The sequence below is a fragment of the Eumetopias jubatus genome, unplaced genomic scaffold (genome assembly GCF_037043125.1).
Source record: "Eumetopias jubatus isolate StellerSeaLion01/CBP00866 unplaced genomic scaffold, mEumJub1_p1.0 scaffold_9, whole genome shotgun sequence".
Classification (NCBI taxonomy): domain Eukaryota; kingdom Metazoa; phylum Chordata; class Mammalia; order Carnivora; family Otariidae; genus Eumetopias; species Eumetopias jubatus.
Genome location: NW_028274815.1, coordinates 40145245 through 40158571, shown reverse-complemented (window position 1 = coordinate 40158571; position 13327 = coordinate 40145245). Strand labels below are relative to the sequence as shown.

Genomic DNA, 13327 nt, shown 5'->3' with positions numbered 1-13327 from the left:
CAGGGCTTTCCCCAGCTTCTGCTGTGCCAGTGAAAGCATCGTAGTGGACATATGAGTCCCAGAATCAAAGGACTCCAGTTATAGCTCATCCCTAAAGTAGAACCTTAAGCCACCAGTGGAAATGATGAGGGAAATCTACATAGATTGACCTGGAAGGATGCTCATGATATTTTGTTGAATTAAAAAAGCTGTTTATAAATAGTTTTTTATGGTATATAGTTATACATAAACATATGCATTTAAAAGTGTAAATGGATAGTCCTGTAAATCTACAATAGGCTTACTATATCTGCTTGATGAACTTGTAATTTGAATTTTCTTATCTGATTAAAATATTTTTTAATAAAAAATAGGAATAGGAGACAAAAGTACTTAAAATGCTGAAATTCCATGCTCCTCAGTCTGGCATCGGTGATGTCCACAATGGGCAGGAATAAAGATGGGGTGTGTGTGTGTGTGTGTTTGTGTGTGTGTGCGCATGTGCATGTGGCAAGAGTGCGGTCAATGTGTGTGAATGTGTGGTCTGACACTTAGTGTGTGAGTACTTTGCAGAGTGTGTGAGTCACTGTGAGTGAAGCATGTGATGTGAGTGAGTGTGTGGGTGTGTCTGCCCTGCTGGGGTTGGAGAGAAGAGCCAGAAGGATTCAGGGCGCCCCACGTTTCTCAACTCAGTCTGATCCATCCCGGGGTGCAGCAAACCTGCTTGGCCCACTCTCCACTCTGCCCACCTTGGAGCAGGAAAGGAAGTGAGAGTGAGGAGGACCTCAGTCTGACCGTCTGGGGAGGGACCTGGCTGTCTGTCCTTCCGTTTTTTAGTCTCCATGACAGCTACCCCTCAGGCTGTGTTGGCTACTGAGCCAACATCCTCCTGCTCACACATCCTGAGACGGTGACCAGGTCAGCTAGTGTCTCAGAAGCCCTCTCAGAGCTCCTGGGCCAAAAGGCTTTGTGGCCAATGATGTTCGGAAAGGCTGAGAAATTGGGGATACACCAGAGATGCTGGCATGTCAAGGGTGCTGAGAAGTCCCCTGGGGAGGAGGCCTGTGGCACCTTCCTAGCAGGGCATTTCCTCCTGAGGACAGGAAGCCCCTCGCAGTCCCCTCCACAGCACCCGCTACCCTCCCACAGTAGCAGTGCTCACGGAAGCCAGCTTGGGGGATGCTGACCCAGGACGCCAGCCTACCTCGGCCAGCACAGCGCAGGTGTAAGCTTCTCAGGCACAAAGACAGGCCACATGGGAGCCCTATGAGCAGGCAACACTACACCCACTTCACAGATAAGGGAACTGAGGCTCCAAGAGCTGGGGAATCTTGCTCAGGTGCCCCTAGCTTGTCAGAGGTCTGCTTGCCTAGGACTCCACCCTCTTTCCTTCCCAGCAGAGGCTGAGTGGAGAGCAGGGCTATGAATGGGCTCAGAGAAGATAGAATAATTTAGAGAAAAAGACCGGGCTGACCCTTGGCCCTCAGCCCATGATGGGATTTCCAGGCTGTGGGATGGGGTAGAGTAGTTAGAGCGAATACTGAGGGGGGATGGAGGCCTGGGAGGTGCTGAGGGGACCGTGCCAGCTGGTCCTGGCTGGGTGGCTCTGCCATCTCAGCAGCTGGGAGTGAAAGATCCCAAAGGAGGTGGGAGGCAAGTTCTAGGCCCGGCAGTGTGGCCAGCAGCCCACAGGGCTGAGGTCAGGCCCCCCGCTCTCTGCACCCAGTCTCCTCCTCTGAGCATGAAGGGGGAGGGTGAAGGGTGCCAGACAAAAGATGGGATGCACAGGGCAATGTGAGTGTCAGGTAAACAGTGTCAGGTAAACACAGTTTGGTAGGAGTATGTTCCACGCAGTGTTTGGGACCTACTTACACGAAACAGTTCTTCATGATTTATCTGACTCTGGATGCTAACTGGGCAGCCTGTATGTCTATTACAGACGAGGGCCAGTGACCTTCATGCACAGATGAGGAGTCAGAGCCCCGGGGAGCTGGGACTAGATCCCTGGCCAGGGACCCCTTCCTTCCCACGGGCTCTCTCTCCCTGTGGACCAGGTCACTGACAGGCGCGGCTGAACCTGGCTCTGAAAGAAAAACTCGCCTCCATGGTGATGGCCAGAAGGCTGGTGACGTGCTGAGGACCCAAGGAGTCAGCAGTGCTCATGCTTGGGGTTCACCACCCTGAGGAAGCAGGGCTGGAAGGAGCCATCAGCCTCCACGCTGAGCCACCTGCCTCTAAATCCGGCAGAATCTGGTAGTGTCCGTGGGCCGCAATGGCTGGGGGAGGGCAGGGGTCCGGGAGATGGCTGGTGGAGGGACCCCAGCTTAGCCCCCTGGGAGAGGGGGGAGAAGAGACGGAGGGGGTGGGATGATCCATGGCCAAGGGCCCTCCCTGAGCCCTGAGGCGCAGGGACTGCTCTTCCATCAGCACATCCCGGGCAGGGTGGGGGCATCATGGCGGCTCCTGCCCTCCAGTTACTCCCCACCACTCAGCTCAGAAAGTTCTAGCAATGTGTGTGGGGGGAGGTGGAAGATAGTGTGGAACCTCAGAGGAACCCCTCCCCCCGTACTTCTCCACAAACTGGTGTTGGGGTTTGTGGTAAACCCAGTGACCTGGGGAGGCGGCCTACACGAGGAGCAGGACCCAGCAAGGTCACGATGTGAGGTGGCCAGCCTGCATAAAGGGGGCGTAGAGGGTGTCTCAGCAGCTGCCCCACCATGACCTCCTGGGCCCTCCTGCTCCTCGCCTCGGCGCTCCTGGCCACCCCAGGTAAGGACATTCCCCATGGAGATCCTGGCAACTCCTCCTTAGCTGAGGCTAGGGACAGTTCTGGAGAGGGGGCTGGACTGGACCACCTGACTGGAATTCTCCGGGGAAGGCAAAAGAAAAAGGAAAAAGAAAGGCCTCAGAGAGGAGATGAGGGACAGTTTCTTTTAGGTCTAATCTGTGTTGTGTGTGTGTGTGTATATATTTGGGGGAGGGAGAGAGAGAGAGAGAGAGAGAATAGAGACACAGAGACAGAGAGAGACAGAGACAGAAAAGGGGTTCATGGATGATGGTAGGGGGAGGTATAATCTTTTTCCTCCTGTTTTCCAGAAAGAACCAGAGAGCATGTCTTTGGCACAGAGACTGGGTCAGAGCAGTGCCAGGGCATAGTGTGAGGAAGGGGCTTCCTGGACTCCTCACAAAGCCCTGCCCCTGTCCTGGGCTCTGGCCACCTCCTGGGCTCCCCACCAGCCAGGAGATCTGACTTTCCCTCTCCTTCCACCTGTGGAGGGATGCTGATGTTGTTTCTTCCCCAGGGCTGACCTTTTCTGGTCTGTCCCCTGAGGACCATGACCTGTCCATGGCTGACATGTATGAGGAGGAGCAGTTCTTCGAGATCCTGGCCGAGGAGGCCACCAAGGTTGGCAGCTGGCTCCCTGCTCACCTCCCACAGCACTCCCCCCCGCCCGCCGTTGCCTCTCCACCTGGGTCTCCTCCCTGGGAGCACCAGGCAGGGCAGCACTTCCATGCTGGTGGGAGGCGAGGCAGGGCTGTGGACTGAAGATACTGATTTTGTGCACACCCCTGCCTGGGTGGGGGCCATGTTGGTCTGGCTGGGCTCTCCCCAGCAGAGTCCTCCAGGGTCTGACCAGACAACAGAAGAGGGGCAGGTGCTGAGCTGGGTAAGCGGCCGTGGGTGTGGGGCAGGGTCTGGGGTGTGTCAGCCCCACCAAGACTAGCAGGAGGGTGGCAGGGGCCAGCCAGCCTGCTTCAGGCCCTAAAGGACAGAAAGATCATAGATGATCCTGCTGGCTTAGGAGGCATGCAAGAGCCTCTTCCTGGGGTCCTGCCAAGGGCTGTTGGGGGTGTCTGAGAGATCACATTAGGGGGCATCATTTTCTGACAGGGGGACCAGATGATCTTCACCTGTAAGTCTTGCAAGTTTATAATCAAGAGGCTGAGAAAAATCCTGGGACACAATATCACGCGGGTGAGGCCTTATGGTTTGGGGAGCCATCTGCAGGGTGGTCAAGGGCATGAGCGGGGATTCAGGGGGTGGGGGCAGCGCTGAGGGAGGGGCTGATCCCTGGTTGGACTAGAGCTTCTCAGCAAGGGATCTGTGTCTGGGGACTGACTTCAGAGAATCTCCTAAGATGGTGGAACTCTGGGCGCATGAATGTGGGAAGAAGAGTGTGCCTGGTTTCCCTTCCACTGTTAAAGGAGACTCGTCCCTAGAGAAGGTAGGAAGCTTTCCCCTGTGGCCCCACTGCGTGTGTCCTCAGCAGAGCTTTGTGAGGCGGGTTCCAGGGAGCCCTGGGTCAGGACTGATCAACCCCAGATCTGTCACTTCCTAGCTGCATGGCTGGGCCCAGTCCTCATGCTTTCTGAGCCTCAGTTTCCTTCCTGAAGAATGAGATGGATAATAATCCCGATCTTGCAAGTTGCCTAAGCCTTTTAAAAGAGCTGCGGGTGTGGGACATGCTTAGCTCCCTGTCAGACCCTGAGCAAGTGCTGAACAAGGGGATGTGTTACTACCAAAAAGCTTTGTTTCACCCTCCCCCGCCTCCTTTGTTCCCCGATCCTGCTCAGCCCACCCTCAGCCCTGGGTGCTCAGCTGTATCCTTCTCCATTGGGATGATAGTAGCAGATACTTCAACATCAAACGTGCCAAGGCTCCACGCTCTCTCTTACCCTAACCTTCCTGACACAGCCCTGAGCATGAGCCCCGCCAGGCCTGGGACCCAGGAAGCTTGGCAGGCAGAACCTTCAATGTGGGTCTAGCAGCAAAGGGCCCTGTTCTCTACATGGAAGGCAGGGGGCTGGGGTGATGATGTGCAGGGGACTGAGACACAACAGGGCCAACTGTCTTTCTCTCAACAGCCCCTCGTGGCCAGGCTTGGGCTGGAGCCTGTGCATGAGGGTCGATCCCGGTCTCTCCAGCTTCTGCTTCTGTGGCCACCTGGCACCAGGTGCTACTCTCAGCATGGCCGCGGTCGGAGGTGCCCAGAGCTTCGAGCTGCCGGGGTCTGCGGGGGGCTGACCTGGGCAGAGCTCACCTGACTCCTATGTCTTTCTGTGGTGCTGTTACTGCAGGAAGCCATCAAACAGGTTATGTCCACGGTGTGCCAGAAGACACTTATGCGCAAGATGTTTTGTGATGAAATAGTCACTAAATATCTTCATGCCATCACCCAGGGTATCCTGAATGACAAATCCCCGCAGGAAATCTGTGTGAAAATCAGGATGTGCAGACCAGAAATAGGTGAGCGCAGAGGAGGCAGCAGGGCCTCCTTGGTGGAGGGCCCAGGTCACATCCCTGCACATGCTGCTTTCCTCACAGGCCATCCTGAGGTGACAGCAGGTCTCCGTCCGTGGCCTGCTGGGCACTTGAACAAGTAGCTTCACCTCTGGGAGCCTGAGTTTGCTTACCTGTGAAGGGATAATAATCCCTATTTCTTCTTCTTCTCTTTTTATTATGAATCATTTTTCTTTAATTTTTAAATTTAAATTCAATGAATTAACATACAATGTATAATTTTTTTCAGGGGTACTGGTCTGTGATTCATCAGTCTTATATAATGCCCAATGCTCAAAACAATCCCTATTTCCTATTTCAAATAAGGATTGGATGGGATGATTATGCATAAGGAGGTTGACACCAGGGAAGTGGTCTCAGACCAGGATACTCATAGACCTCGGAGCCCTGAGTGACCTCCCTTCCCCAGTCCAGCATGGGCTCCGGGGGCCGGGGGCCAAGCACCACCTTTGCCCAGGACATTTGGGGCCTGAGAGCCGGGCTCAGGAACCCCTGGCAGGAAGGGTCTGCAGTCTTTTCCGCCAGGGCTGCTCAGGACGTGCCCACAGTCAGGCCAGGGCTGCAGGCCATGGGGCAGGGAAGGGCTCCCTGAGATGCTCTGGCAGCTCGTCTAGCCTTCGCTGAGATTTTGGGACTTGATGCTGGCAGATCTGACTCACCCTGTACAGTGAGCTCCCCTCCATTTCGTGTCACGGAGCCTATGGTTTTCATCTCCAAAGCCCCACAACCCGCTCAGGCTCCTGACTGGGTTCCAGGATGTAACTCTGGGCATGTTTCAGTAGGGGCAGGTGGCTCTGAGTCCCCATGTCCCCCGGAGACCCCACACACCTGCCCACAGCAGACTCTTCTCTCCACTCCAGGTCTCGGGGCCTCCGGGGCCTTACCCCACCCTGGGAAGAAGCACAGACTCTTCAGCAACCTTCGCCGCATCCTGCCTTTCTAAATGCAGCGCGGACCCTCCAGTTTCCCTCAGGGAACTCTTTGTAGCGCCTTCCCCTGGCAGAGAATAAAATGTCATGCAAGCTTGTAGGCACAGCTTCTGTTCCTTTGGTGGATTTGAGGGGAGGGCCTCAGAGGCATGCTGGGGGGACTCACGCACTCTTTCAGGAAATGTTTATTGTATGTGTCCCGCTCTGTTCTAGAGGCTAGGGATTTCGTGGTGAACCAGACGTTAGCAGCTCTTATACAGATGGTCCTGAAATACTTACGAAGCACTCACTAGAGACACATACTCCTCTAAGAGCCTGGGGTGCACAGTGAATATACCCCCAGAAGCTCTCAGACCCGCGGGGCAGAGCAGCGGGGTTGTAGTTAGGAGGGCCTTTGGTCATCCGGAACAGAAACCCATCTTTTGTTTTTCTCTGCAGGGAGTCCTTTTTTTTCTGTTTTGGGGGGGTGTATTACTTAGGGTTCTTTTGGTTGTGAGCAACAGGAATATTACCTTATCTGGTTTAAATTAAAAAGGGCAATTTATTGGTTGAAAAAATTAAGCAGTCCATAGATAGCATTAGGCATAGAATGATCCTGCAATTTGTGGGGTCACCAGAACTCCAGTCCTGTAGCTCAGTCTTTCTCCTAGTTTCTCCCACCGCTGTCTATGGAGATTGACCTCAGGCTAGCCTCCTTCTGGGCAGCAGCAATGACCACATCAGGTCCACCCTTTACATTTTATACTACGTGATCAAGAAGGAAAGAGAGTTCTTTGGTAGCCTCTCTCCAGTGGATCCTTTGGAAGAGGGTGGAAGCTTCGTTCCTAGAAGTCCACTCAGACATCTCCTGTGTTCTCATTAGCCATCTAGAACCAAGCAGTATGTTCCAGGGGCATGGGCTACACTGATTAGCATGAGCCAAGTCAGGCACAGCCCTCCAGTTGAGGAAGGGTTTAAAGTTCCCAATGACTTGGATGAGAATGGACATGAATACCTGGGTGGAGATCATTCTGGGAGAGGGAAAGGCATGCCGGCCTTCACAAGGAGCAATGGTGCATTGGTCCAGGCTCAATCATAATAGCAATTCAAGGATTCCCAGTGGTGAAATCTGGAGCCACTTGTGTTTCAAAATCGATAGAGACAATATCAGATTATAACCCATTGAGTAAGTTAGAATCCGTGAATTTATAGAGATATTAATAATAAATTAATAATCAAGCAAAGGAAAGCTTTACCTTACTGTAGATGCCAACTAATACAAGTAGACATAGCTGCAAAATATTTTCTCACAGAATATATACTCACTTGATATGTGTGAATTCAGCAGGCATGGACAGTAAAGAACTGGAGAGAAGTGAGGTCGAGCTGGAGGCCATGTGAAGTTAGGGGGGGGTGTGTGTTTCAGATGTGTCCATGCGGATGAGAGTGGTCCCAGCAGAGGAGAGAGGCTGATGGTGCAGGACAGAACCGAGGAACAGCCTCAGGGGAGGCCTTGAGAAGGGAGAGGATGGGTCCAGGGCATGATGCAGGGACTTCTAAATGTGGGAGCATAATAAGGTGGCCTCAGCCTAGGGGTAGAAGCTAGCAAAGGACAGAAACCAAGCTGGCTCTGGTCCCCTGTCAGGAAGGGGCCTGAGTGTACTGATGTCATAATATAGACTTGCGGGGGGGGGGGCCACCTGCTCTCTTTCATAGGCAGTTCTCTTTTCTGTTCTTTCTTTCCCTTCTAATGGGTCATTCTTTCTTATTTATTTGTATCTTGCAATTTTGGGGGGGAATATTTTAGATAACATTGTGGCAAATCTGGCTATCGGTCACCGCACCCCCACCTTGCCATTGCTATTGGCCAGTTTACTTGTTTAGTGCCTGCAGAGTTAATTTGCGTGGCAGCCCATCACGGCCTCTCAGGGGAGACCTCTGATGGTGCCCGTCTGGGGGAGTGGCCTTGAGCTTGCCCACAACTACCCTGTGTAGACAGGTGTTTGGGCAGGGCTCTCTGTCTTGTTCTCTAACACCTGCCCTTAAGTCCCACAGCACGGTCTGCTTACTGTATTGTTTTCAACATGCCTCAGGGAATAAATTCTTTCTGGTGGAATTCAATCAAAGCAAAGTGTCTTTGTAAAGATCGTGCCTGAGGTCAGCGTTAGAGATGTGTTTTGACCAGGAGGGCCTTTACTGTTGCCCCCTTCCCCATTTCTCTCCAGCAAATTAGCCTGCCTACGGTTTAGCCTATATTTTTAAGGAAACTATCAATCTCCTAACAAATGTCTTTCACCATGACCTCCACTGTTTTTGAGAGCTCCCGGAAGCTTGCAGCTCCCTACAATCTGTTGCAAATGGAGTCAGTTCTTTTAGGGAGGAGCGGAGCACTCTGTTGGTGGCCTGCTTCTCCCTCCTGGGGGAATCTTAGAGCCAAGGCTCTGTGCTGTGGGTGGGGACAACGGATGCAGGCTGGCTGGGTCCCGAGGACCCAGAACAGGTCCTGCAGGACCAGCCAAGAAAGTCCTTGGCTTCAGGCAGGATGGAAATCAATCTCAAGCTGAGAGGAAGTAGGCACAGAGTTTATTGAAGACGGAGCATCTTGGAGACTCAGAAAGAAAGGAACATGAGTCTTGTCTTTGCTTGGAATCTGGGGTTTTTATTGCAGATGGTGGTCTGGTGTACTGTCTTCCTAGGCATCCTGGAACTGGTCAAAACAAAGAGGAGTGTTTAGGTGTTCTCCGACAGCCCCCCACCCCCATCACTTCTTAGATGTTAGCTATTGTGCTAGAAGACTCTATAAAGAAATCATTAAGTCCTTGACCTTTACAAGGAGGACATGCATTACCTGAACTATAGGCGTGTATAGGGCAGCAGTTTAGGTCCTAGCAAGAACAGAGGCAGCAAGAGCCTTTCATGGGGTCCCTTCGGTTTCCCTGTCTCACATTGACGCACTTCTCTCTGAGTGACACCCCTGCTCCAGTAGCTGAGTGTTCAGTGCTTCCGGAGGCAGCAGCCCAGGCCTCCTCGGCTTGCCTGTCCTGGTGGGAATTCCTTGCCTATGAGCTTTCCACGAGGAAATGGTGGGTCCAGTATTCTTGGCCCTGCCACGCTCCACGCAGAGCCTCAGTCCTACCTGTAGGGTCTGAGCAGAAGACAGCCCCCACCTCTTAGGTGTCCTTGCCTGAGACTTGGTCTCAGCAACAGGTAGCTGGGGGCAGAGTGGCAAGTGCTTGTGTTTGTCTCTGCCAGGAAGATAGCCTGATGGCTGGGTTCTGGGAGGACAGAGAGGCCTGGGTTCTTGTGTGTACCAGACAGGAGTGGAGTTTCCATCTCGCTGAGCTGCGAGGGGAGCGAGAAGGTAGATCTTGGTTCAAATACCACAGACTCCATGTAGTTCTTCCTGAGTTTTAGTAGATTTTCTTGAATAAATCTTTCTTCGTTTGCTCTATGCACTTAGATTCCAGAGAATTTAGATGGTTGTTTTAAAAACAATTTTCACCGGTTCCACTGGGTCATGGGTCCACGGAGCATCTCACACTGTTATGCCAGATGTGGACCTGCCTTGATGTTTTCTTTCTTTCTTTCTTTCTTTCTTTCTTTTTTAAGATATTATTTATTTATTTGACAGAGAGACAGCGAGAGAGGGAACACAAGCAGGGGGAGTGGGAGAGGGAGAAGCAGGCTTCCCGCCGAGCAGGGAGCCCGATGCGGGGCTCGATCCCAGGACACTGGGATCATGACCTGAGCCGAAGGCAGCCGCTCAACGACTGAGCCACCCAGGCGCCCCTGCACTGATGTTTTCTTTTGACAAGCGTAACCGCAGAGAAACCAGAGAAGGCTGGCCATACAGCTTCGAATGTGTGTTGACTGTACAACTTCGAACCCAAGTTGGTTGTTTAGTGTTTAGTGGCCTGATGCATTCAAAACCATATAAAAGCATAAAGTTGAACAAAAATCAAAATGGCTGCACTAATGCTTCAGAGAAGCTGGATTTTAAACTAAGTCACCTTTTTCCTCTTTTGCAAACCTCCCCTCCTCCCTTCTTAGCCTTTTGTTTCAGGAACCTGGTACCACCCTGAAGGCATGATGAACCAGGCTGGCGGCACGCACACGATTCCTGTCGAAACCAGCTAGATCCTGTATTTCCCTATTAACTCCGCCCCCCCAGCCCCTTTCCTTCAGGTGGGCTTGCAGTTTTTTTTTTTTAACAGATTTCTTTTTTTTATAAGATTTTATTTATTTATTCATGAGAGAGAGAGGGAGAGAGAGAGAGAGAGAAGCAGAGGGAGAAGCAGGCTCCCAAGGAGCAGGGAGCCCGATGCGGGACTCGATCCCAGGACTCTGGGATCGTGACCTGAGCCGAAAGCAGACGCTTAACCATCTGAGCCACCCAGGCACGCAGGCTTGCAGTTTTGAAGGCCACAGCCTGCTGCAGCCTCCTTTGCCCGGCAAAGCAATATAGCTATTGTTCCTCTTTACCCTAAACTCTGTCTTTGCTTCGCTATTTCGGCTCCGGAGCACAGAGGTTGGTTTTTGCCATACAATGGCAAGTCAGGATCACAGCAATGTGGGGTAACTACGTTTCCAATTCTAGGTGCTTCCCACATATTGACCTGGAAGCCAGTTTTACAAATGTGGAGGCTGAAGCACAGAGAGATGAAAGGACATGTGGAAGGTCCAATAGCCTTGACAGATTTGGGATTTGAACCTAGGCAGTTGCGTCTGTATCTCCACACAATCCTGCCTTTCTCCAAGGGGTAGGGGCTTGAGTTCCATTTGTTAAAAAAGAGACAGCAGGCCCACATCACCCAGCCAAGACTTACTACCTCATTTAATTCCAGTTTTAACTTCTCCCGGGAGTGGAAACTTAAACCAGTCGGTCTGGAATTGGCCAGCACTACTGAGGTTGTCCGCCTGAGAGACCCCTGCCATCACCCAAAGGAAAGTGACCTCGCCTAAAGCAATCCACTCTTTGCTAGTGACTTCTTTGTCCTGCCCCCTTCTACCTATAAAAGTCTTTTATCTCATATACCTCTATGGAGCTCCTTTCTGTCTGCTAGATGGGATGCTGATTCATGAATTGTTGAATAAAACCAAGAAGATCTTTTTTTTTTTAATAGTTGCAGAGGTAGAATTTAGTGATTCATCAGTTGCATAGAACACCCAGTGCTCATTACATCAAGTGCCCTCCTTAATGCCCATCACCCAGTTACCCCATCCCCCCACCCACCTCCCCTCCAGCAACCCTGCTTGTTTCCTAGAGTTAAGAGTCTCTTATGGTTTGTCTCCCTCTCTGATTTTGTCTTATTTTTTTTCCTCTTTCCCTATGTCCATCTGTTTTGTTTCTTAAATTCCAAATATGAATGAAATCATATGGTGTTTGTCTTTCTCTGACTGACTTATTTTGCTCAGCATAATACACTCTAGTTCCCTCCATGTTGTTGCAAATGGCAAGATTTCATTCTTTTGGATGGCTGTGTAATATTCCACTGCATATACATACCACATATTCTTTATCTATTCATCTGCCGATGGCCATCTGGGCTCTTTCCATGTTTTGGGAAAGCCAGCAAGATCTTTCATATTTACTTGGTTGAATTTTGTTTTTTCACACCTTATAACTTGGGGTAAATGTCCATCATAGTAAGTAAGCAGGGCACACATCCTTCAGGGACAGCAAGACTGGAAGGCTCTGCATACAACTGCAAATGGTCAGGGACAGGAAACAAAGTGGACCAAGTCGATCATTTCCTCCCTCCTCTGATGTAGTGAGCTTGACCCTGCCCTGCTGCCAACACAAATCTGAGGAATGATACAATAGAGAGGCGGTAACCATTAGGCGTTTCTTGTGAGTTGAATAAGCACTTGAAATTCCACCTCTCCCATCCCTTTCATAACAGGTGGTGTAACTTTGTCAGGTAAACTCAGGTTAACTCAGGTTTTCCATGTTCTCATCAGAAGTTTGCACCTGGCAGATGGCTAGGTTTGGCTAATTATATAAACGACTTCTCCCCCTCCCCCTTCTTCCTCCTTCTCCTCCCTCTTCTCTCTTTGTTAAGAATCTTGGGAAGTTCATTCCCCTGGGGTAGAAGGGTCACATGTGGCCTTGGATCCCTTGTTGGACTTCCCTAGGGAGGAGAAATAGGAATTCTTCTTCTTCTTTTTTTAAAGATTTTATTTATTTATTTGAGAGAGAGAGAGAGAGAGAAACAGCATGAGAGGGGGGAGGGTCAGAGGGAGAAGCAGACTCCCCGCCGAGCCAGGAGCCTGATGTGGGACTCCATCCCAGGACTCGGGGATCATGACCTGAGCCGAAGGCAGTCGCTTAACCAACTGAGCCACCCAGGTGCCCAGAAATGGGAATTCTTTAGGATGAGCTGGTGTATCAACTGAGTTCATTAATGGTAAGCAATTGAAACTAACTCAGGCTAATTTAAGAGCTGGGAAGTGAGGGCACAAACACGGGTGCCACAGGGTGGGAGGGAAGGCCTGGAACTGAGCTTGAAGACAGGAGCCACGCAGCTCAGAGGATCTTGGAAGTAGGAACAGCACCCATGGTCTTGCCCAGGTGCAGTCACTGGGAGGAATGAACTTCCATTCCTTTGCCCTCGGGTTTTTTGCTGCAAAGCCAAATTCCTAGGAAAGAGAGTCCAATTGGCCAAGCTTGGATCAGACACCTGCCTTTGGTTGTTCTAAGGTGATGAAAGAGAAGTCAGCAGCAGGAGATTTGAAGGAACTTTTTGGCTAATGAATTGGGGGGGATGGATTCCTGGGTGGATTACTGTCCACCAAGACTGTACACAGTAGGTGCCAGATAATTCCCCAAAGGAAATTAGAGTTATGTCAGAAAGAGGAGTAGATACTGTATGGCCAAACCATGTCAAATGTCCAGCCTGCCTTGTAATGACAGGAGGGTGCTGTCCCTGTGGTACTGCCAAATAGAAAGACGTGTCACTAATGGGAATCAAATACCGCAGATTCCTAGTTCTGGGGGGCTTGGCTGCCCTTAAGTAAGATGTGCTTTCCTATATACTCTGGCTGAGAACCTTGGAGTTTACTCAACAGACATCCAGAGTGCTGCCTGTGAACCAGCAGGAGATGGATCCTTTTTTTTTTTTTTTTTAAAGATTTTATT

At 51.2% G+C, this 13327-nt stretch overlaps 1 protein-coding gene across 2 annotated transcripts; it reads left to right on the top strand.

Moving 5' to 3' along the window:
* The first annotated feature begins 2602 nt into the window (after positions 1 to 2602).
* On the top strand, positions 2603 to 6310 carry GNLY (granulysin). 2 transcript variants are annotated; one of them, XM_028122498.2, is made up of 5 exons: positions 2603 to 2748; positions 3282 to 3385; positions 3872 to 3955; positions 5161 to 5227; positions 6142 to 6310. In XM_028122498.2, exons 1-5 carry the CDS (start codon positions 2697 to 2699, stop codon positions 6222 to 6224), a joined length of 390 nt encoding a protein of 129 aa, XP_027978299.1. In that variant the 5' UTR covers positions 2603 to 2696; the 3' UTR covers positions 6225 to 6310. The 2 variants fall into 2 exon arrangements, with proteins under 2 accessions (XP_027978299.1, XP_027978298.2); XM_028122497.2 differs by having other exon boundaries at positions 2606 to 2748; positions 5059 to 5227.
* Positions 6311 to 13327: the final 7017 nt, after the last annotated feature.

Bases quoted from the DNA above. Each gene is read 5' to 3' on its own strand.
- GNLY (XM_028122497.2), top strand. From the start codon at position 2,697: ATGACCTCCTGGGCCCTCCTGCTCCTCGCCTCGGCGCTCCTGGCCACC. The intron at 2,749-3,281 runs GTAAGGACATTC...TTTCTTCCCCAG, and splicing joins GGCGCTCCTGGCCACCCCAG to GGCTGACCTTTTCTGGTCTG. The intron at 5,228-6,141 runs GTGAGCGCAGAG...TCTCCACTCCAG, and splicing joins GATGTGCAGACCAGAAATAG to GTCTCGGGGCCTCCGGGGCC.